At 36.1% G+C, this 22,682-nt stretch overlaps 1 protein-coding gene across 3 annotated transcripts; it reads left to right on the top strand.

Moving 5' to 3' along the window:
- Positions 1-4,924: 4,924 nt before the first annotated feature.
- PCNP (PEST proteolytic signal containing nuclear protein) lies at positions 4,925-22,397 on the top strand. 3 transcript variants are annotated; one of them, XM_077118526.1, is made up of 5 exons: positions 4,925-5,094; positions 9,298-9,350; positions 12,357-12,431; positions 18,534-18,589; positions 21,661-22,397. In XM_077118526.1, the coding sequence occupies exons 1-5, from the start codon at positions 5,031-5,033 to the stop codon at positions 21,785-21,787; spliced, it is 375 nt and encodes a 124-aa protein (XP_076974641.1). In that variant the 5' UTR covers positions 4,925-5,030; the 3' UTR covers positions 21,788-22,397. The 3 variants fall into 3 exon arrangements, with proteins under 3 accessions (XP_076974641.1, XP_076974640.1, XP_076974642.1); XM_077118525.1 differs by having other exon boundaries at positions 4,935-5,094; positions 9,136-9,350; XM_077118527.1 differs by lacking the exon at positions 4,925-5,094 and adding an exon at positions 9,042-9,112 and having other exon boundaries at positions 9,188-9,350.
- The last annotated feature ends 285 nt before the right edge of the window (positions 22,398-22,682 follow it).

Below are 22,682 nucleotides of genomic sequence, written 5' to 3'. Positions count from 1 at the left end.
TTTTTCTGGAGGCTACTCTTATGCAAGCTTCAGTTAGACATTGTTATTTACCATGATTTGCCAAACCTAACCAAAACCATTCCTGCCAACTCTAAAGAACACCTAGGACTCCATCTGAGATTCTACGAAGGTTCCAAGTACTATGATAACTCTCCAGAAGCCTACAACCTCCAGATGGGTTCCTAGACCAGATAAGTCCTAAAAGCCAGAGGGACCAGCCTCTCCAAAATATCGACTACTTCTATCCCCCTATCCCGTATTATTATTGACAGCCCTTTCCAACTTGAAAAAGTGAGAATGGGCATAACCTGAATACCCCTAAAGGTTGGGAGAAAGACCAAAGGAGAAGGTGGAATTATAACAGAGAAGATAGGATTTAACAAATGAGCATGACTGCTGAATCATTGTATTGATATTTCTTTTAGTCTTCAGTGTCTTGGAGCAGCTAGAGGGAAAAAACTAAAATTATGGAACTGTAACCTATACCAAACTGAAATCTGTTCTATAGCTAATTCTTTCGCTATGCTTTGAAATTTACTGTTTTTTATGTATTATTTTTTCACAGTAAAAAACAAAGAGAATGGGCAGGCAAGACTTTGGTCCCTGCTCAATCTGTAAAGGGCTATGGGATCTTAGGGCAGTGTTTTTGTCTCTCTATCTTCACTTCCCCATCTGTAAAATTGTGTATGTCAAACTAGCTATTGCTACAGTTCTTTTAGATCATCATTCCATGATTCTTTCAGTCTCAAAGGTGTTGGCTCTGAGTCCGATTAGGATAAACTAATTTCAAAAATGCTCATTCTTCTCGACCTCTTCTCCCCAAACTGAATCCCATTTTTCTATCATCATCTGAAGTAACTACTTACTGAATTACCAAGGACATGAAAAGATGAGGGCGTGGCAAAAGTCAATCTTAACAAAATGTATTTGAGTTCCAAATAAAATTTCATCCTCTTCCCCACCCCACCCCTCTCCCCTACCCCCCAAAAAACAGAAAGAGATTGGGTAGAGATACTGGATACAATGACTACAAACAACACTTCTGAAGCATTTTGATATGAGGGAAATGGTAATGAGGAGCTAAAGAGAGACCAAGCATCTAGTTTTTGTGGGTTTTTTATTAAGATGGGAGGTTAACAGTATGTATGCTGCTTGACCCACAGTAGAGAGAGAAATCTAATAAAACAGTACAATAAGAGGGGTGATGACCTTTTAGAAGCAAGAGTGAAGAGATCTATGCTTGATTAACAGAAGAAAATGTATAGGTAAAGATGCGAGTACCACACCACAGATATGTAGAAGTTCTCTTCATTGCTATTATTTTCTCAGTGAAAATAGGAAGAAAGTCATCAGCTGACTGCGAGAAGGTATTGGGCATTTCAGAGAGCAGAGAAGGTGTGAAATAGTTTAGAGGAGTGAATGAATTAGGGCAAAGTTTCTCAAAGTGTGGTCCCCAGATCAGCAGCAACAGCATCACCTTGGAACTAGATAGAAAAGTAAATTTTCAGGCACCACCATTGAACTAAGTACATCAGAAACTCTGGCAGTGGGGTCCAACAATGTGTTTTAACAAAAACTGCAGATGTTTCTGATATATGCTAAAATTTGAGAACCACTGCTCTAGGGAAATGCGACTGAGTTAGAAGACTGCATTTGGAACCCACTCAAGATCAGTGAGACCATGTTTAAGTGTTTTTCCTCTCCACTGATTTTGTTTTATCTCTTCATCTCAAATCCCAGTTTAGCGCCACCTGTTACTAAACTGTTGTTGCCCAGTTCCCTCTTCCATAAAAATGGGGGTAATAGTAGTACTTATTTGGTTGTTGTGATGATTAGATATATTTAATTTCATGTTAAATACTTGCAGTATGCTTGCCATAAACATAAATAAATGTTAGATATTATAACTATCACCCCCACAAATTACACATCTGAACTAAAATCATACCTATTTCCAGTTTTTTAATAACCATCATATAAATAGCTCTTTAGAGGTTACAAACCATAATAGCTACCATTAAGCAAGCCCCACTTGAACCAGGCACTGTATTACATATATGGTCTCTTGTATCTTCTCAGTAATCCTACAAGTATTATTCTATTTTATAGTTAAAACAGAATCAAAGAGGCGCATGCACCAATTGCCAAAACTCCTCCACCCGCAGTCACCTGTCGCGACTGGGTGACATTGAGGATTCCCTGGCCCTGGGCTTGCTGGCAGAGACCACTGAAGATTTGTTTCTTTTCTTTTAAGATTAGTTTTTCAGGTAAGATTTTTGCTTGCCTGCTTTTCTCCTGAAATTTTTCAAGAAAAGAGGCAGGTAACTTACATATTTTAAGGAACAGGAATCATTTTGCCCTGCTACCTTTATTTGAAGATTCTAAAACCCCCATGATTGGGCGGGCCATGGTGGCTCAGCAGGTAGAGTTCTCACCTGCCATGCCAGAGACCTGGGTTCATATTCCCGGTGCATGCCCATGCAAAAAAAACAAAAAACAAAAAACAAAAAACCCCCCACGATTCTGTTAAAACTACTAAGAGTTGAGAAGAGTGTTAGATTACGGATTCGTTTAATTTTTTAAGTCCTTGCATTTAGTAGAATGTATCAGTGCCATGAATTATCTTTACCAGGTTTCAGAGTTTGTTGTGGGATTTTGTCTTTGTTTCTTAAAACACCACTAGGCGTTTCATGCAAGAGAACTGTGAAGTTATTCTTTACTAAGACCTTGTAGAAATTCCAAAAGTCTTGGCTGGAAATTAGATTATTCAGGCTTTGAGGATTGCAGCGTCCGGCAGTACACCTTTAAAAAATCAAGTTTACAGCCTCCTGCAGTACACCTTTAAAATATTAGTCAACAACTAATTATTTGTCTGTTTAAAACAATTTAGGCAAGGAGGAAACAAAGACAAATTTGCAAAATATAGTAAAACCCTTTGCTGCTTTTAAATATTTGTGTTTCACATGTTGTAACTATTCCATTATGTAGGTAAATTTGTATTAATTGGACACTAAAATGTCAAGGGGTGATCGAATATAAATTTGCATTGCAGAATAATTAAAACTCAAGAATACAGATTCTGAAAATGTCTTATAGTATAATCTAACAAAACTCTTGTAAGAAAATCACAGGCAATGCCAAGAAAGTTTAACTTAATCAAGTAGCAATGACTTCATTTATGTTTTCACCTGCCAAAATATCAGCCAAGGAGAAAGTGGGTTTTATGCTCAAACCAAATATTTCAAATTAGAGACAATTAAGAAGAGGATCCAAATGAAGGAAAGTCTCTTGACTTTTCTGACTTAAAGAGACAATGGCTCAGTTTTCTTTTGAATTAAGACATTGCACATCACCACCACCTTTAGTAAATCATCACCATGTGAAATTCATCTATGGCTGATACCATCTGTGGTTGGCTCAGGGGACTGTGTTCCACGATGAGTGATATTTAATCTAATTAGCTGGAGGTTTAGGGGAGAGAGGTCAGAAGAGAACTCAAGCAGCTCAGACCTAGACATTCAGAGATGCAGAAAGGCATCAACCCAGGGAAAGCCACTTAAATCCAGAAGCTGGAACAGAAGACCAGCAGATGTTGCCTTGTGCTTTCCCACTTGACGAGGAAAGCCAGCTGCCTTTCCTCCAAAAAACTGTAAATTTGTAACTAAAAAAATCATCTTTATAAAAACCCAAACAAAACAAAACAGAATCAGAAAAGTTATGTTTTCAGTCCAGATGTAGAACCAAATGGCAAAGTCAGAATTTGTCTGATGCAAAGCTGCTGCTCTCTGCCCCGCTACACTACCTTTATATTCCCTAACCTATTTGTAGGTTACTAATGCCTGCACTCATTTCTTGAATGAATATTTATTGATTGGCGCAATCTAGGTTTTGAGGAAACAGCTGTGAGCAAGAAAGAATCTGACATTTCTACAGAGGCAAGTCTCCGTATCAAAGAAATTTTAAGATACTTAGGGAGACACCTTTTTTGTTTTTAACACACTGAGTATAACGTGCCCAAAAAATGGCATATAAAAATGATCTCATTAGCTCTCCACGACCACCCTTTGAGAAGATATTATTATTCCTATTCAGAGAATTAATTCAGCCAGTAAAAGACGGATCAAACCCAAGTACTGACTCCTAAAACTATGCTCTGTAATACTCACTGAACATTGTAAGACAAACACAGAAATCCAGTTGCCTCAGCAAGAAGACCCAGTCTATCTAGAGGACAGAATAAATAGACAAAAAGTGGAAGATGAAGCTGAAAAGGTAAAACAAGAGCGCATGGACATCATTCTTCATACCTGGGGAATCCACTAAAGGTTTCTACTTGTATAGCAGAAATTAGTGGTTTCAATTGCTTAACTCGATAAAATTGCGGGATGGAAATAAAAGTGGTACTACCATTGCCTACTTGACCTTGGACAAATTACCAACCCTCTCTGTCCACAATTCTCACAGCCAATTAAGGGAAGAGTCTACATTCCGCATTGGACTACTGTGGGGATTAAACAAGGTAGTGTATGAAAAGTGTCCGACACTAGAAGGCGCTCGGTAAACATTCGTTCCCCTTTAAATAAGGAAAGAAAGAGCAGGGCCGTTAATTTTTCCTCTCTCTCCTTACGTAGAGTAAGCCGCACACGATTCACTGAGAACGGAAGACCCTGCCAGCTACAGCTGTAACTACACACAGGTCCCCAGAAGCCTTCCCCAAATCCCCCACGTTTCCAAGACGATGTTTCCATCCCCTCTCACTTCTGAGGATCTGTCACTGGGCCATGAAAACCTAACAGTCACACAATTATTTAAGGCCTCTAAGTACTTTCACAAGCACGAACCAACCTTCCGCGCCCTTCCTTAAAAAGGGTTGTGACGTCACACCCGCTTCCGTTTCCGAAAGGCTCTCTTTACAAACTCTTTAGGGCCGCTCTAGGGTGCTCCCTCGTCCGGCTAGCTCAAACCTCGATGATTGCTGGGCGGGGCCGTGACGTCCTTGGCGTAGCAGCCGGGGTGGCCGCGCAGGGAAAATGGCGGACGGGAAGGCGGGAGACGAGAAGTCGGAGAAACCGCAGCGAACTGGAACCGTCGGAGGTGAACACAACCCCAGCGTCGCGGGCTGCAGGGATGCTCCGGGCCGTTTTTTGAGCTCCCCAGGGTGGGGGAGGCGGGGTGGGGTGAGAATAGGCGAGTTTGGCCCTCATCTGTTGCGGTGCTGGGCCCAGACAAGCCCTGGGCACGCCCGGTGCGGCCTGCTGGGACCCAGGCCTACATCGCCCCCTTGCCGGGGCAAAGCCGGCCACTGTACGTCACCTTATGGCCACAACGGAGGCCTCGCTTCCGAGGAGAGGGGAGGTGGGCCCCAGAAAGGGAGCCCGACTTCTGGGTAGGAGGCCGTAGCGGCGGAGCAGGAGCCGCTACCGCCACACCGGAGACGCTTATCACACAAAACACACACAGCCAGCACAAATCACCGAGCACTGGCCGAGTTTCCAAAGGTGCCGGTCTCTCAGTTACAACTAGGAGTTAATTACTCTCTTTGCTCACTGTTCGCTGAGGAGATGTACGATCGCGGCCTGTTCTGTCCTTTATTTTCAAGCTGAATGCTGACCCTTTAATGGGATGGGCCTAGGTGGTGCAGAGAAAGAGGAATTCCTCTGCCTGCCCATTGGGTTAAACTGCGGAGTCTAGGGTTAGGGTTTGATTGCCTTTCTTTGAAATATCTGGCTTCCTTTTCTTAAGCTGTTTCTAGCTAACACGTCAGATATTTAGGTGCCTAAATAGGCTAGTGTGACTCTTCTTGTATCTTGTACCATATGGAGTAAATTCAGGTTACAGCTGTCTTTATTCTGTCGCCCACCACCCCATAAATTTGGTCTTGTGCATTACGGGAAAGAAATACCGTGTAATCTCTCCAGTTTACCTTCCCGCATTGTAGTAACGAGGCAAGTAATTTGACACGTGTGAAGTGATCATAATGTCTTGTTTACAATTACATTTTGAGTATTATTAGTTATGCTGAGTTCCCCAAATCTTGTCCTTGAAAGCATTTAATATGAGAAAATACAGAAAGTTACTAGCACATCGAACCATTAGGACATACCAGTATAATCGTTAAAGGGAGCTGCTTTGGGAATAAAATTCTATTGCAGGACGTAAGTGAAGTATTCAGTTACTTTGGACCCAGATTTCCTGTTAAAATACATGGGCAGTTCGATTCCCGGTGCCTACCCATGCAAAAAAAAAAGAATACATGGGCAGTGCTATTATTAGTCGAGCCAAAACTGCACGTTTTTTCCCATAATAGAATAGCTTATAAACTAGCAGTTTAAACTCCCAAAACGATCTTATTAGGCATTTTTCCCCAATAAATTATCTTGAAAATTTTCAAGTAAAACTACATAGACAATTAGGAGTATTTTGAGGAAACACATCTGCAATTCAAAAAATCTTCTATGGCTTTGACTTTTAGGCCTTCTTTTTCACTGTTTTGACCGACAGCAGCAACTATGTGTTTAATATGCTGCCAAAATGTACCTTAAGTGTCAGCGTAATTCCACTGTATAATTTATCCACCACTCTTTCAGTCAAGAGCTCTGTAGTGAGAGTCTTTAATTTGTATATTGATGGTTCCATTTTAGCATTTCGGGGAGGAGGAGGATAAAATTATCTTTGCTAACCTGTATCAGAAAAATTATTATCTCGTTGGTAATTTAGAATAAGTAATATCCCTCAACCGCTACATAATTTGCCTTGGGTGTGCTTTCCTTCATGAGAATTTCATGCTCTTGCATGTAATCTGTTTTTGTTATATTTTTAATGAAATTGTACAGAGGAATCATGACTGAAAACTTCACAACATGAATGTTGCTGAATTGTTAATTTTTGGCAATTAGTCACTTTTGAAAACCATAGAATTTGTTTCAAGGGCTTACTTTAAAAATATTCTGAATTTTTAATTCCTATTGAATGGTCCAGTAAATTGGCAGCATAAATGTTGTTTTATAAGTGCTAGATTACTTCCATAGTTGTATGAATTTATGTTGATGAGAAAAGTTACTTACTTGAACTTGCTTAAAGAGGAGAAATAATGCAAAGGGGTAGGCTTGGGACAAATTTTTTTTCTGTTTTCCTTTAGTTAGATTTTTTTATAGCTCTTTGAAATAAGTAGAAGATCTGTTTTTATCTTAAGCTTTTTTAGGTTATGCTAGGAATTACTTTAATGAAATTAACATTGATTGTGCCAGACTATAGTAGGATCTTAAATAGTTCTCATTTACACCTCACTTTATTAGAGTCTTGTTAGAGAGGTGGCTCTGTTCCCTTTTTTATGAATTAAACTTCCTTATTGGGTAATTATTTCAAAGTAAAATACCTTTGTGCTCCAAGTCTCATTCCTCTTCCCCAACTATTCAATGAAAATGAAAAAAAATACTACTACTATGTATAATTTTATTTCACATCAATTAAAATCTGCACATTTTGTGTGTTCATGAGTTGAAGCTAGTTAAAAATATTCCCTGATAAATAATCTAGTAATTTTATATAATTTATCTGCTCTATGTTTTTTATTTTGTTCTTATTTTTTTTAGCTGATCATATATCTATTCATTCTTTAAAATACAAATTACATTGCTAAAATCATCACAGTACTAATCTGTGGTCATCTAAAATTTTGTTTCACAGTCCCAAAATACAAAACATGTCATTATATAAACTGAAAATAGCTGTCCTTGATTAAAACTTCCAGCATTAAGATAGTGCATGTGTTGTTTAAAGGAAAATACATGATGTACTTAGGAAATAATGTTAATATTTATTGGTATATCTCAAAGCTCACATTAGGTTGAAATAATATTCTCTCCTAATTATTTATAGAATTGTAGAAATTGTATTGTCATGTTGATAATAACAAATAGATTTATTTTCTCACCTTCACTGCTTACTCCGCTTGCTTTATTTCTTAAATGCTTTGTGTATTTTGCTGCATAATTGTTAGTTGAGGGTTACATAAAGAGAAAATAACAGGTTAATCCAGGTGACACATTCAGCCTTTCAAGACTAAATAGTGAGGACTAATAATGCATCTTTCTTCATCCTTTCTACCCCACCCTGCAACACCTCCTCACTGAAAAGTAGATCTGATCTAAAAATGTTGATGTATGTAGAAATGACCTAATAGAGTTTAATCTTCAGTATGGGCCTGTGAAATGGATGGTCTTACTAGTTTGCCTCGTCAGAGGGCAGTAACTCAGGTGTAAATAAAGTTGAGTTGCTGACAGTTGATTCTTTAACTAGTGAGAGTAATTTTCTCAACTCCCTTTTATATCCTGCCTTTTTCTGCAGCAGTCTCCTTGGAAATCTTTCCTATTGTATATTGGGATGGGCCATATATATGGTAGTCCACTATTTAAAATTATAATTAGATTTCTTTTCATGAAAAAGAATAACGTATAAATAAAAGTATGATTGTTATACTCTTACAGCATTACAGAGGTATTTAACTAAGCTTCCGAGTTAAATTCTTCAGGAGAGAATGTCCTAAAAGTCCTTTAAAGTTCCTTTTCAATTTTTTTTTAAGATTCTGTGGGACAACGGTGAGGAACACATCACTCAAGAAAATTACTCCAGGCTGTATTTACACTGTAGTTCAGATAAAAATGGGCTTGTTCCTAACTAGATACTTTGTATAATTAGTGGTACATTATTGAAGAATATTATCATACAGTAGCCAAATGTATTTTTTTATTATGTGACTAGCTGCTCACAAACTAGTTTGTATACAAGAATTTATAGACCTTAATTTCCAAAACAGCAAAATTTCATAAATAACCAATTTGTTGTACATCGTATATGTGATAGTGTTTAGTTGAAGGGTCGTTATTTTTTGTGAACTCTGTTTATAATTTTAAATTGCTCTGTATTTTATGCTAGTTAATTCATGGGAGCCTCTTCTACTACCACACAATCTCAGTTCCTGCTGTATACTCTAACAAACAGTGGAAGAGACTGTTGGGTCAGTAGGTGACAACTACAGAGGTATCTTCCTTATAACGATGCTTTTTGAGGTTGCTGCTCCCATCAATCTGCTCAGTAAAAATAGCTCATCTTGGTAAGTTGTTTCGACTTCACCAGGACCTGAAGAAGAAGCAGAAAAACCTGTGAAAACTAAGACTGTTTCTTCCAGTAATGGAGGGGAAAGTTCCAGTCGCAGCGCTGAGAAACGATCAGCTGAAGAAGAAGCTGGAGACCTCTCAACAAAGCCTACAAAGATCTCCAAATTTGGATTTGCCATAGGTAGTCAGACGACAAAGAAAGCGTCAGCTATATCCATCAAACTTGGATCAAGTGTGAGTTATTATTTTAAATATAATGTTTGCAGTGTGTCTTAAGAGTTTGCATTGGAAACCTGCTTACCAGGTCATGTTAATTAAGTATAAACAGCTGAATTGCTTGAGAAGTAATTGTTGATAAATGAATTTACATGCAGCTTTTTAAAAAGTAATTAGCATCATGTTCAAGAAAGGTTTGGAATATTAGAAGGAATGTTAGGGAATATATGATTTATAAAGTGACAACTAACTTAGAATTTTACTGTTTAGCAAAAACCTCTGAAAAAATATTTTCAAAGAATTTCAGTTTATCTTTAATTCTCAATGCCAGTAGTAATAAAAATAGTATCTCTGAAACTCAGTTACTGTTTTTTAAAGTAGTATTAGTATTGTTTGATAAGAAGAGCTTCCTGATTACCTTTCTTGGGATCTACAAATGAACATTGGGGGCTGTATAGTCTATGACAGTAGTCTTTTAATAATCATCTTTTGCAAACTTAGAATTAATATTTAAAATATTAACTGTGGAACTTCTAAAAGTATTTGAAATATTAGGTTGAACCATTTGAAGTTGTAGAGATTTGACTAATTCTGACCTACAAAAATGTTAGTTTTAGATGTTTCAGCCCAATATCTCTTTAAGAAGAAAAAAGTTACGTAGAGTTAATTGCTATTGACTTTAGAAGTGGTTACATTCTTGTGTAAAGAGAAGAATCATAAAATTTCCTATGAGTTTTTTATTCGTGCCTTGCTGTGAAAATTAATGCTTGGTTGCCAAATGCATATGCTTTAGATCTGCATTCGAGGTTCATTCAGATAACTTAATATATGGTCTGAATCAGTTTCTTACTAAAGTCATTGTATTTAAGCTATGCTTCCAGTTTTAAAAGAAATACCATTCCTTAGAATCACCTTTTGTTGTCTTTTCCTTTTTTAAAAAATTTATTAAGTACAGTAGACATTCAGTTTATAGCTTCATTACTAATTCTCCCTATTTGAACTATTTAATCTTTTTTTTAGAGATACATGTACTTAATGGCATGAATATTTACTTTTTTTGATAGATGGTATATTGAGCATTTGTTCTTATGTGCGCTTCTAATACAGGTGGTTCCCTTAATAATAGATATTATTGAAATCAAGCATAATTAGATATCTGAATCCCTGGTTCTAAATCATTGACACATTTTAGTAATTGTTGATCATTCTGGAAAGGGAGGGTTATGTTTGAAAAGGTGTGTTTATTAAAACTTTTTAATCTTCAGGGTGATAAAACCTGTTTTCAGAAAATAAATTATAGCCTAAACACAGTCTTCTTGAAGTGAGGTATAAGATATAAAAAATATTTGAAACTGGTACTTTTGATAATATGATATGAAAAGATAGTTGATCAACAACCAAGTACTTGTCTGTGTATTATGTTGTATATACTTCAAATACCTGACATTGTCTTGAAAAGAGTAATCTACTTCAAATACATGACATCATCTTGGAAAGAGTAAAGGTGGTGACTTTCTAAAGTCACCACAAATAATCTCTAAGTTAACATTTTTTTTTCTTCAATAGCAAACATGGTTTACATTAAAAATGTTTGAGAGAGAAGGGATGATTAATTTTGTCTCACTAGGTCAGAGTAGATTGCACTGATAAGGTGGTATTTGAATTGTCCTTAAATGCAGCCAAGAGGCAAAGGGCATTTCAAATAGAAGGAATTTCATGCAAAGGTAGTATTTGAAGCCATATGTTACATTCAGAATATTGATAATAATGGAAAGTGTTTGGTGGGTAAATGTAGGAATGGAAAGCCTCCAAAATAAGGCTGTAGGAACAAATCATAAAGGGCATGTATGCCAAAATATAGTTTAGGTTTTATTCTTTAGGTCCTTGTAGAGCCTTGGAAGTATTTTAAGGGGTCTTCAGACTTAAATAGGTTTGCATTTTAGAAACACACTTTGCTAATGCCAGTATATAAGGAGGAAAAACACATAGAAGGAGGGAAGATTATCCACCTGTAGTCTAGACAAGTAATTCTAATTGCCTTAGGCTGACTGTTAATATGATAGTGATTAGGGGGAATGGGGCCTTTTAATAGAACATGCAAATTGAGAAAAAGGTTTTCTGGCTTGGATACTTAATGAAGACTAAGAAGCTAAAGCACTCGTGGGAGCTGTGTATAGAGCTATCTGGTAGAGAGAGATAGCCTTTTTTGGGCTGGACATAAGGATTTGGTAGTTAAAACTATGGGAATGAAAGGAATTGACCAGGGGAAGTACAAAGAAGGAAAGGTCACTAAAGACAAAATCTTAGGTATGAGTATGCTTTAAATGGGGAGAATGGAGGAGAAGAAGACAGCAAGGGACCAGAGAATTAACTAGAATAGCCATGTAAAAAGCAGTGTCACAGAAGTGAAGGGATTAAGTGTTTTTTAAAAGGAGCCAGTGATAGAATCAAATGCAGCAGACTAGTCTTTGGTGACCCTATAGTGTGTAATTTTAGGGAGCAGTCAGGGAGGAAGCCAGATAGAAATGGGTTGACACTGAATGGGTGGTGAGAGGGTGGAGCTAGTGAGGACACTTTCCCTTTTTAGAAACTTAGAGAAGTGAAGAGGTAGATGAAGCATGATTACAGGCTAAAGGACAGAAAGCTTGCTAGAAGAAAGATTTGGTGCCTTTTCTGTTCTCAGAATACGTTGTACTTGATGTTAATATGGAAAAATATTGCTTATCATTTTCTCTTGCCTATACCAAGTATGTCTTAGTTAGCTGATGGTAAATTATAGATCCAAACTATAAAATCATTTACAGGAGGAAGTAAAATGGACATATAATCAGTATATTTAAGCTACCCACAGATAGCCCGCATTTTCAAAGAAAGAATAGATTTGTCCAAAGTACTGAGAGATCTGTACTGTATGTGTTGCTATGAAAACGTGAAGTAGAATCTTCCAAGATAAATTATTTATATTGTTAAACAAGTCTGTTCAAATTTACTTATGTGATATTCTTTTTAATGTTTCTTCTTCAGAAGCCTAAAGAAACTGTTCCAACTCTTGCTCCAAAAACCCTTTCTGTAGCAGCAGCTTTTAATGAAGATGAAGATGTAAGTTATACCTAGCTTTGTTTATTTTACTTTAACTTTTTAAAGGTGTTTGGTGTATTTTAGGTGGTATTAATGGTATTAGTGAATTTCTTTGCAACTTTGAAACAGTTTTTTTTTGTAACACCTACAAAGAGTGTATATTTCTGTGTTTTTTTTGTGTATTTTTTAAAATTTTATTTTGTTGTAAGATTATTTTAAAATATCTTTGATGTTTGTGGCAAGAAGCTTGAAGACCAAATCAATGAATACTTATTATGAATAATAATATGCTATGCCAGGAAATTTGGAGGATTTGAAAAGAAAAATTCTAAACTGCTGCCTTTAGTTACTTTTTTAGTTGGAGTCTTCAGTGGGTGATACATTATACATGCATTCAATTTAGGGAAGTCAACTTAAGTGCTTGCTTCCCACATTCCCTAGAAGAGTAATAATTTGAATAGTGCAGTTGATTCTGCCAGAGATTTTATTCAGTCAGTCCCAGTTCCCTCCTGTCCCTCACAGGGTCCTTATTTTACCATGGTTATTAATGATTTATACAATATTGAAGGATACTTTTGATTATCAGTTTTGCCTTAGACTTTGACATTAGAACCTGCCCCCAACTTAAGATATGACTCCACTATATTAACAATTAAATGTTACAGGATACATTGTGAAGCAGTATGGATAACAATTATTCTTTCAGAGGAATGTAAACACTGAGGCTGGAATGATTTGGGAAGAATATATGTGAAGTAATATGAGTTGGGTATTAAAACATAGGCAGTTTTTGGTGAACCAGGGAAAGCTTTGTAAGCCAAGACATCAGTTTTCTTGTCATGGGTGGTAAAATAGTTGCATTTGATTGGACTAGAGATTGTTGTAGAGCACTATTGGACAAGGATAAATAAGGAATGTTTGGAGCCCAGATCAATAAGTGAAGAATTACTGTGGTTATAACTGTATTCTCCTTTGGGCTTTTACTCATTCTACACATTGGAGTACTTTCTATATACTAAGCATTGTGAAGTGGCAGAGGTAAATTAGATGTGTTCCTCTAGGAACTCAGCCTATTAGGGCAGAGGCACATATAAAGTAGTACAAAATATGAAGGCAGAAGTACCTGAAGAGATGAAGTGATGTGGGAAATTCAGAGGAATGAGAGAGGACAGGTAACTAGATGCAGCAGCATGGAAAGACCACTGGATTGTTAATCAAAGACCTGGATTCTTGTCCTGCTTTGGCTAATTAGAACTGGCAGAAAGCCTTTAAATAAATCATTTTACCCCTTGGGTGCCTTAGTTTCTCAAGTGGAAAATGAAGGCTCAATTTAAATGAAAACATTTTAAACTATTTCTCAGAGTTTTACGTTCTGTGGAAGTATTTCAGGAGCTGCTGTGTGGAGAGTGATGCCTTCCAGAACTCTGGTTCCTGCTTCTATTTCACTTATATCTACACCTTTGTCTGTTTGATATTTGGGGATCTAGTTAAGATTTTGCTGAGTGAAGATACTTGTTGCCAAAAAATGTTTGAAAAGCACCAATTTAAATAATATTTAAAGTTTTCTAGCATCTCTGACATTCTTAAGAGAGAAAGTGCTAAGCTATTTGGATATATACAGATTAAGGGAAGGACAATATAAAAAGAAGAGCAGCATGTACAAAAATGCAGAGGCTGAAAATTGTAAGCACCTATATAATAATAATAGCTTACTTTGTCTAACAATTTGAAGGTCTTTTCACATAACTTTATTTAACCCTACTATATCCATGTAAGTTGTGACATATTTATTCCTATTTTGCAAATGAAGAAATGAAGTAAAGTGTTCATGAGTGTGTGCTAATATACATTGATGCTGAACTAGAATTTAGGTCTTCTGTTTTTAATCCAGTCTTCTTTGTTTTATTCCTTACTGTCTTCCTAACTTTTTTTCATTTTTTTGTTTTAAAGAAATTTTAGATAGGTTCAGACAACACTCTGCAATAATATGGTAATGGGAGTAAAAGGTAAACTCTTTTAAATAAAAGAACATATCCGTATTTATCTGATTCTTCTTTGTTATGTAGTGCATAGTTATATAACCCTAAATATGTCTCTGAACCTGAACTGTATTGCACAAAGAGGGTACCCTTTGATTAGCAATTCAAAATATTATAATGTTTTTTGTTAGGTGTTTGTGGTTTCCTTTAATCTGGAAAAATTCCTCAGTCTTTCTGCGTATTTCATGGCATTGATACATTTGAAGAGTGCAGGCCAATTATTTTATAGAATGTACCTCAGTTTGAATTTGTCTAATGTTGCCTCATGATTAGATTGGCATTACTTACTCTTGGCAGGAGTACCACAGAACGGGTGCCAAGTTCTCAGTGCATTGCATTAGGAAGCACATGCCACAAGTTTTCCTATTGCTGGCAGTGTTAATTTTGATCATTTGGTTAAGGTGGTGTTTCAGTTTGCTAAAGTTGCTGATATGCAATATACCAGAAATGAATTTTATTAGGGGGGTTATTAAAGTTACAAATTTACAGTTCTAAGACCATAAGAAGTCCAAACTGAGACATGCAGAGAAAAGATTCCTTGATTCTGAATAAGAGGCCAATGTTGTCTGGGGTTTCTCTGCCACATGGGAAAGCACATGGAGATATCTGCTGTCCTTCTCTCCCGACTTCTGGGTTCAAACAACTCTCAGCTCCTGTGGGTCCTTCTGGTTTACCCTGGGGCATTTTCTTTCTGCATCTCCAAATGTCTGTGTCTATTAGATTCTGAGCCCTCTTTCTGTGGGCTCTGTTAAGGATTCCAGTAACTAATTAATACCCGTCTTGAATGAGCAGGGTCCCATCTCCATGGAAATAATCTAAGGATCCCACCCACATTAAGTCTGTACCCACAAGATTGGATTAGAAGAGCATGGCTTTTCTGGGGAGCGTAATGGTTTCAAACCAGCAGAGGCAATATCTGCCTTGTTTTGCTAGTATCAAGTTGCTATTTTGACTTTTGTAATTAAATGTATCTTGGAGGGATATACTTTGAGAATATGTAAAATATCCCATTATTCCTTGTTCACTCATTAGTGTTAGCATCCATTTGTGATTCTTACCTGAATCAGTTAATGATGATTGCAAATGATGGTTTTCTAATTCCTTCATCCCCTGTATATTTATTAATTGGCTTTTACTGAAGGAAATGCTTCCCCCTGTCCTTTCTTAAATTTATTTAAAATAAATTTATTTTTTATTTAATAAATTTAAAATAAAATTTCTTTATTAAATAGGTTATAATAGTCTATTGCCTGTAATGCTTAAAGTGTTGCAAATTTGACCAGTGGAAGTCATTTAAGCTGTATTTTGAGAATTTTTCTTTAAACAACTTCTTTAAAAAATATTTTTATTGTAAACAGCAAACAAACATTCTTAACATACAAACATTCTTGACATGGTTACAATCAGTGGCTCACAATATCATCACATAGTTGTGTATTTATTACCATGATCATTTTTTTCAACATTTGTATCTCTCCAGCAAAAGAAGTAAAAAAGAAAATACTCATACATGGCATACCCCTTACCCCTCCCTCTCGTTGACCACTAGTATTTCAGTCTACTCAATTTATCATAACCTTTGTTCCCCCTATTATTTATTTTTTATCCATATTTTTACTCATCTGTCCATACTGTAGATAAAAGGAGCATCAGATACAAGGTTGTCACAATCACACAGTCATATTGCAAAAGCTATATCATTATGCAATCATCTTCAAGACACATGGCTACTGGAATACGGTGCTACAGTTTCAGGTACTTCCCCTCTAGCCACTCTAATACACCATAAACTAAAGAGGGGTTATCTATATAATGCCTAAGAATAACCTCCAGGATAACCTTTCTACTCTGAAATCTCTCAGCCACTGATACTTTATTTTGTCTCATTTCTCTCTTCCCCCTTTTAGTTGAGAAGTTTTCTCAATCCCTTGATGCCGAGTCCCCAGCTCATCCCAAGATTTCTGTCCAACATTGCCAGGGAGGTTTACACCCCTGGGGTGATGTCCCATTTAGAGGGCAGAGGGCAATGCGTTTACTTGCCATGTCAGCTGAGAGAGAGAGAGAGAGAGAGGCCCCATCTGAGCAACAAAAGAGGTTCTCTGGGGGTGACTCTTGGCCTAATTTTAAGTAGGCTTAGCCTGTCCTTTACAGGGATAAGGTTCATAGGGGGCAAACACCAAGATCGAGGACTTAGCCTATTGATTTGGTTGGAGGACATGTTTTTTTATGTTTACACTGCAGTAGCATTTATGTATAACATATATTGAAAGGAAATTGACTTCTTACATATATTTTCAGCAACTTTATAAGCATGGAAAAATAGTTAAAGAATCAGTCTTTAAGATGTCTTTATAGTAAAGGAGATATTTTGAGAATGAGCAATACTGTAAAATGGTTAAGGGCCTTTTCTTTGTCATTACCGTTTTCCACTTGTTACCTTTATGACCTTGGGGAAGTTAACCTTATCACCTCATCTGCAAAGTGGGGGTGATGATGATAATCATATGCGCCTCATGATTATTGTCAGGATTTTAAAAGATTGTTTATATTAAAGCATTTTATACAATGTATAGCACTTTCTAAACAAATAAATGGTTTTAGTTTGAGAATGTTAGTATTTTACTAAATTTTTACTCAAAATTTTTAGATGGATTCCTAGGCCAGATAGGTCCTGAAGCCCAGAGGTGTCAGCCTCTCCCAAACATCAACTAGTTCCATTCCTCTATTCCATGTTGTCGACAGCCCTTTCCAACGTGAAAAAGTCAGGATGGGATAGCCCAAATACCTGTAAAGATTGGGAGAAGGATCACAGGAGAAGGTGGGATTAAAACAGAGTAGATAGGATTTAACGAATGAGTATAACTGCTGAATTGTTATATTGATATTTCTTTTAGTCTCCAGTGTCTTGGAGCAGCCAGAAGGAAAAACCTAAAATTGTGGAATTATAACCCATACCTAACTCTGAGATCTGTTCTATAACTAGTTGTTGTGGTATGCTTTGAAATTTATTGCTTTTTTTTGCATGTGTTATTTTTCACAATAAAACAATTTAAAAAAATTTTTAATCTAGCCATAAAGGAGTAGAGACTGGGAAATTGTGTTTCACTATTGCTTTCCCCATCCTTCTATATTGAGCTCCTTATTTACATTCATACTAAATGTTAGGGTCTTCCATCATGTTAATGGCAGGCATGCTTCCAGAACACTAGGCAATAATGTAGTGAGTGCAGTTAGATCTTTTGCGTGTCAAATGATCCTCAGTTGAAACATCTCTTATCCTCTTGCTGTATATATATTTTGAAATGTTTACATAACAAAGCTGTTATTATATCCAGGGTTAGAAAATCACTGCTGTATAATACCTTCATTGATCTTTCTACTCTGCTTAGAAGTTTTTATAAGTAACCTTGCCCCGAAATGCATAGGTCCTGGGCCAGGGAACACAGTGATTCTAACACAGACATTCCCTCTACAGAATAATAAAAATTTTCTCTCTTCTTTCCCAAATTGCAGCAAGGGTGTAAGGAAAACCTATTCTATCTGTGCCTGGGAGAATTGTGCCTGATTTGGGTCTTGTAGAGCATGTTTCAACTCATAATTTACAAGTGTGAAAGATTTTCTGATGTCAGTTAAACATCAGCAGCAAAGAACATGGAGTTTTAACAGAGGAGATAGGATTTAAAGAATAAGTGACTGTTGAATCATTACATTGATATTTCTTTTAGTCTCAAGTGTTTTGGAGCAGCCAGAAAGAAAAACCTAAAATTGTGGAATTGTAACCCATACCAAACTCTGAATGTGTTCTATAACTAATTGTTGCATTGTGCTTTGAAATATGTTGCTTTTTTGTATATATTTTTCACAATATATATAAGTGAAAATGAAAAATCAGCATACTAGAAAATAGGTATTTTTAAGCATGTAGTTAAGATAAATAATTCACTGATTTTGTCTTTTTACCGAAGTTTACAGTATTGAAAATGCTAAAAGATTTAAATATTAAAATTTAACATTACTAGTAATCAGACCAATATAATAAACCTGTTTGCATTCATCTCAGTTTAACTTTTATTTTTTTCTCCAGAGTGAGCCAGAAGAAATGCCTCCAGAAGCAAAGATGAGAATGAAGAATATTGGAAGGTATAATTTTTCATAAATAGCATTGTAGAAAATGATAGGGGTGAATTAAGAGTAAGAATGAAATGTACATAATTTTTTAGTATTCAGCCTTTTCTCAAGTATTTGGACAAAACAGTTTTCAGTACTTTCTATGTACTAAATGGTTAGCTAAAATTTCACAGATAAGTGTAAGGCACAGACCAAATCTTTATGAAGAAAAATAATGTTTTGCGAGCTGTGGTCTTATTTTCTCTCCTAAAAAGAGAAAATAAGTTTCTAAGAAAAAAATAACAAATTAAAGCTATTTTCAGATACATGTAAGCTGGTTTTTTCAAATAAAAAATAACTTTCAGAAATGCTTTTGATTTAAAATTTAAATTAAAAATTTTTTCAGGTTTAAAAGAGAATGCCTTTTAGTCACTTCACTTGTGATACTATTCCCACCACTTAATCTTGATCCTATGTATTCTTTTTTCCTTGGTAACTTAGATGCCAATACCAAAATAAAACAAGTGTTTATTTTCTATTTTCTTCCATTGTTTCTGTTGTCATGGAAATAACATTAATTTCAAATTAACATGATGTTCAGTTTTCTGTCTTTTTATATAAATGTGTAATTTAGAGGCTAAAAAGAAAGTTAATTTCAGATCAACCTATACTGTATTCCCATTTCTTCAAATTTATGAACCTCCCCCAGAAAACTACTAAGTCCATAAATAAACGTTAGTCTTTAGAGATTTAGATCTATGATTCAAGTAAGAACACAGTCACAGTGGCTGCCTGCCTGCCTGCCTTGCCTGCCTGCCTGCCTTGCCTGCCTGCCTGCCTGCCTTTCATACTGGGACCTAAAATATCAGATACATCTCCAATTGTAACCTAATTCAGACACCCAGTATGTGTATTTCTAACCATATAACATTAAAAAAGAAAAGTTCAGCAAGCAACTCTGACCCATATATGTAATACATCTTCATGTTTTTATTTTTGTTTTTCTATTTCATTTTATTTTGTATTTTCAGATGCTAGTGACAAGCTATCAGACTGATGTCATGACCTGTTAATGGGTTGCAACTCATAATTTTTTCGTTTGTTTTAATATTTGTTTATATAACAATGTACGAGCACATACATTCTTAACCTACAAGCATTCCGTACGTGATGTACAATCAGTGGCTCACAGTATCATCACATAGGAGTATAGTCATCACCACGATCATTTTTTTGAACATTTGCATCACTCCAGAAAAAGAAATAAAAAGAAGAAACTCACACATGCCATACCCCTTATCCCTCCCTCTCATTGACCACTAGTAATAAGGGGAACCTTTGTTCCCCCTTTTTTTTTTTATCTCTACCCCTTACTACTCCCTTTCATTGTTCACTAGTATTTTAATCTACTCAAGTTATTTTAACATTTTTCCCCCATTATTTATTTATTTATTCATTCATTCATTCATGCATGCATGGGCAGGCACCGGGAATCGAACCCGGCAGGCGAGAACTCTACCTGCTGAGCCACCATCGCCCGCCGTATTTATTTTTAATCCATATTTTTTACTCATCTGTCAGTATCATAGATAAAAGGAGGAGCATCAAACACAAGGTTTTCACAATCATGGTCACACTGTGAAAGCTCTATCATTATACATTCATCTTCAAGAAGCATGGCTACTGGAACACAGCTCTACAATTTCAGGCTCTTCCCTCTAGCCTCTCCAATACACCTTAACCTAAAAATGTGATATCTGTAAAATGCGTAAGAATAACTTCCAGGATAACCTCTCAACTCTGTTTGAAATCTCTCAGCCACTGACACTTTGTCTCATTTTTCTCTTCCCCCTTTTGGTCGAGAAGCTCTTCTCAGTCCCTGAGTCGCAGCTCATTCTAGGATTTCTGTCCCATGTTGCCAGGGAGGTTTCCACTCCTGGGAGTCATGTCCCTTGTAGAGAGGGGGAGGGCAGTGAGTTTGCTTGCTGTGTTGGCTGAAAGATAGGCCAATTTGAGCAACAAAAGGTTCTCTGGGGGTGACTCTTAGGCCGAATTTTAAGTAGGTTTAGCCTGTCCTTTGTGGGGATAAGTTTCATATGAACAAACCCCAAGATTGAGGGCTTGGCCTATTGATTTGGTTGTTGCCACTGCTTGTGAGAATATCAGGCCTTCTCCAAATGGGGAAGTTGAATTTTCCCCTTTTCTTGTCATTCCCCCAAGGGGACTTTGCAAATGTTTTTTTATTCACTGTTCAAATCACTCGGGTTTGTCCAGCATCCCTCTGGACAAACCTACAGAATCTCATGCCTTATTCAAGATTCCATGTACTTAAGATATTCAGTTAAACTATCCATATAAGTTATATTAGGAAATGCACTAGTCAAAATATAAATTTTGTACCAAATGAACATTTTTTGCTTTGGTCTCACACGAGTTAAGTTTTTTTCCTGTTTTTTTTTCCCACAATCTCACAGTCACATTGTGAAAGCTATATCATTATACAATCATCTTCAAGAAACATGGCTACTGGAGGTTATTCTTACACATTAAGTAGATATCACCTTTTTAGTTAAGGCATAACAGAGAGGCTGGAGGGAACTGCCTGAAAATATAGAGTTAAAGTTTTAAAATACAAATCACCATCTATTTTCACCACCCTGCAATATTGACATTCCTTTGTTCTTCCTCATGCAAACACATTTTTTAATTTGTACATTTAGTCACTATCATTGTACACTCTAGGCATTCCTAGATTATACCATCTCAGTCTTTACCGTCTATCTTTTGTTCTGTTTTCATTTGTGCCCCCAAGCCCTCCTCCCTCTTTATCATTCTACAACTCATAGTTTTAAAAGCTGTAGTGGTTTCCAATTTTAGCTGTGTTTAAGATTAACTTTAAATGTTTATTAAAACTACAGATTTATTTACTCAGGTCTTCTGAATCTGAAATTCTAGGATTGGGTCCTGGAAAGGGTGTACAGGATCTGACATTCAGCCTGTGTTCAAAATAGGCATCAAATAAATGTGCATTGAATGCGTTAAAAACATAGCCCCCAAAAAGGCCTTTTATGAAATTTTAAATTATTTTCTTTCTTTTTACACAGGGATACACCAACATCAGCAGGACCAAACTCTTTCAACAAAGGAAAGCATGGGTTTTCTGATAACCAGAAGTTATGGGAGCGAAATATAAAATCTCACCTTGGAAATGTCCATGACCAAGACAATTAAATGATGTGTTTTGAGATTGGGGTGTGGGGGTGGGTGTAAAGTTAAAAGGAACAGTTTCCTTTTTTAAAGAATGGTATAAGACTATCTTTGGAGCCGCTTTTTTTTTTTTTTTTTTAAGATTGAGTGGTACACTAATAAATGAGAGTTTGAAATTAGAGGTAATTTATGTTTTATATACAGATTTCAAAACATTTGCTAATTTTGTAGTTTCATGTGATTAGTTTCCAAAGGTTACAGTAATAAAGAAATCAGAAATGGTACCTTTTTAAGAATTGCATATTTTTTTAGACACAATTATTAGCACATTAAGAGGGAAGCAAAAAGTTATTGTCTATTTAACCTGGTTCAAAATACAAGCATTTTCTCTCTTAACTCCCTCGTTACCTAAACTGTTTGGCTCCCAGGAACAGCCTTATAGAAAGGGAGTATTGTATTGGAAGGAGAATGTAACTGGGCTATTGACTGAAAGTGAATTTAGATAAATTAAAAAAAAAAAACAGCTTTTTTCTCCTATGGGCATTTGTTTTGTTTCATGTCATCATAGTATTGCATTGCTATCAGTGGATACAGATGCTTAGCTCTTTAAAAATAAACGTTTTTTGAAATTTTATGTAAGCTGTTGAGTATTTGAAATAGCTCTCACTTACCATAATGGGTCTTGTCTACCTTCATTAGTCTTCAAAGAATTACCATTTGCTACCAAAGTAAATCAGTATTTTGAATGTGCTTCTGTTGGTTTTTGTTATTAGCTAGTTCCTGTGATCATTTCCACCAGAACTTGAAGTAAATTGTAAGGAAGCTGTTTCTTTTAAAATACAAACCACCACCAAAAAAATATAAATGTACATATTGCTTAGATATTTGGCTATTATTATTTTTTAAAAGGGAAGAACAC

This window comes from Tamandua tetradactyla, chromosome 10 (assembly GCF_023851605.1).
Source record: "Tamandua tetradactyla isolate mTamTet1 chromosome 10, mTamTet1.pri, whole genome shotgun sequence".
Classification (NCBI taxonomy): Eukaryota; Metazoa; Chordata; class Mammalia; order Pilosa; family Myrmecophagidae; genus Tamandua; species Tamandua tetradactyla.
Note: the sequence above shows the minus strand (reverse complement) of the source record. Positions and strands in the feature narration are given on the sequence as shown.

What these genes read in the sequence shown, in the direction of transcription:
- PCNP (XM_077118525.1), top strand. Translation starts at nt 5,031, where the DNA reads ATGGCGGACGGGAAGGCGGGAGACGAGAAGTCGGAGAAACCGCAGCGA. An exon ending in GCGAACTGGAACCGTCGGAG is followed by an intron (nt 5,095 to 9,135) that starts GTGAACACAACC and finishes CGACTTCACCAG; the next exon opens with GACCTGAAGAAGAAGCAGAA. An exon ending in CTTTTAATGAAGATGAAGAT is followed by an intron (nt 12,432 to 18,533) that starts GTAAGTTATACC and finishes TTTTTTCTCCAG; the next exon opens with AGTGAGCCAGAAGAAATGCC.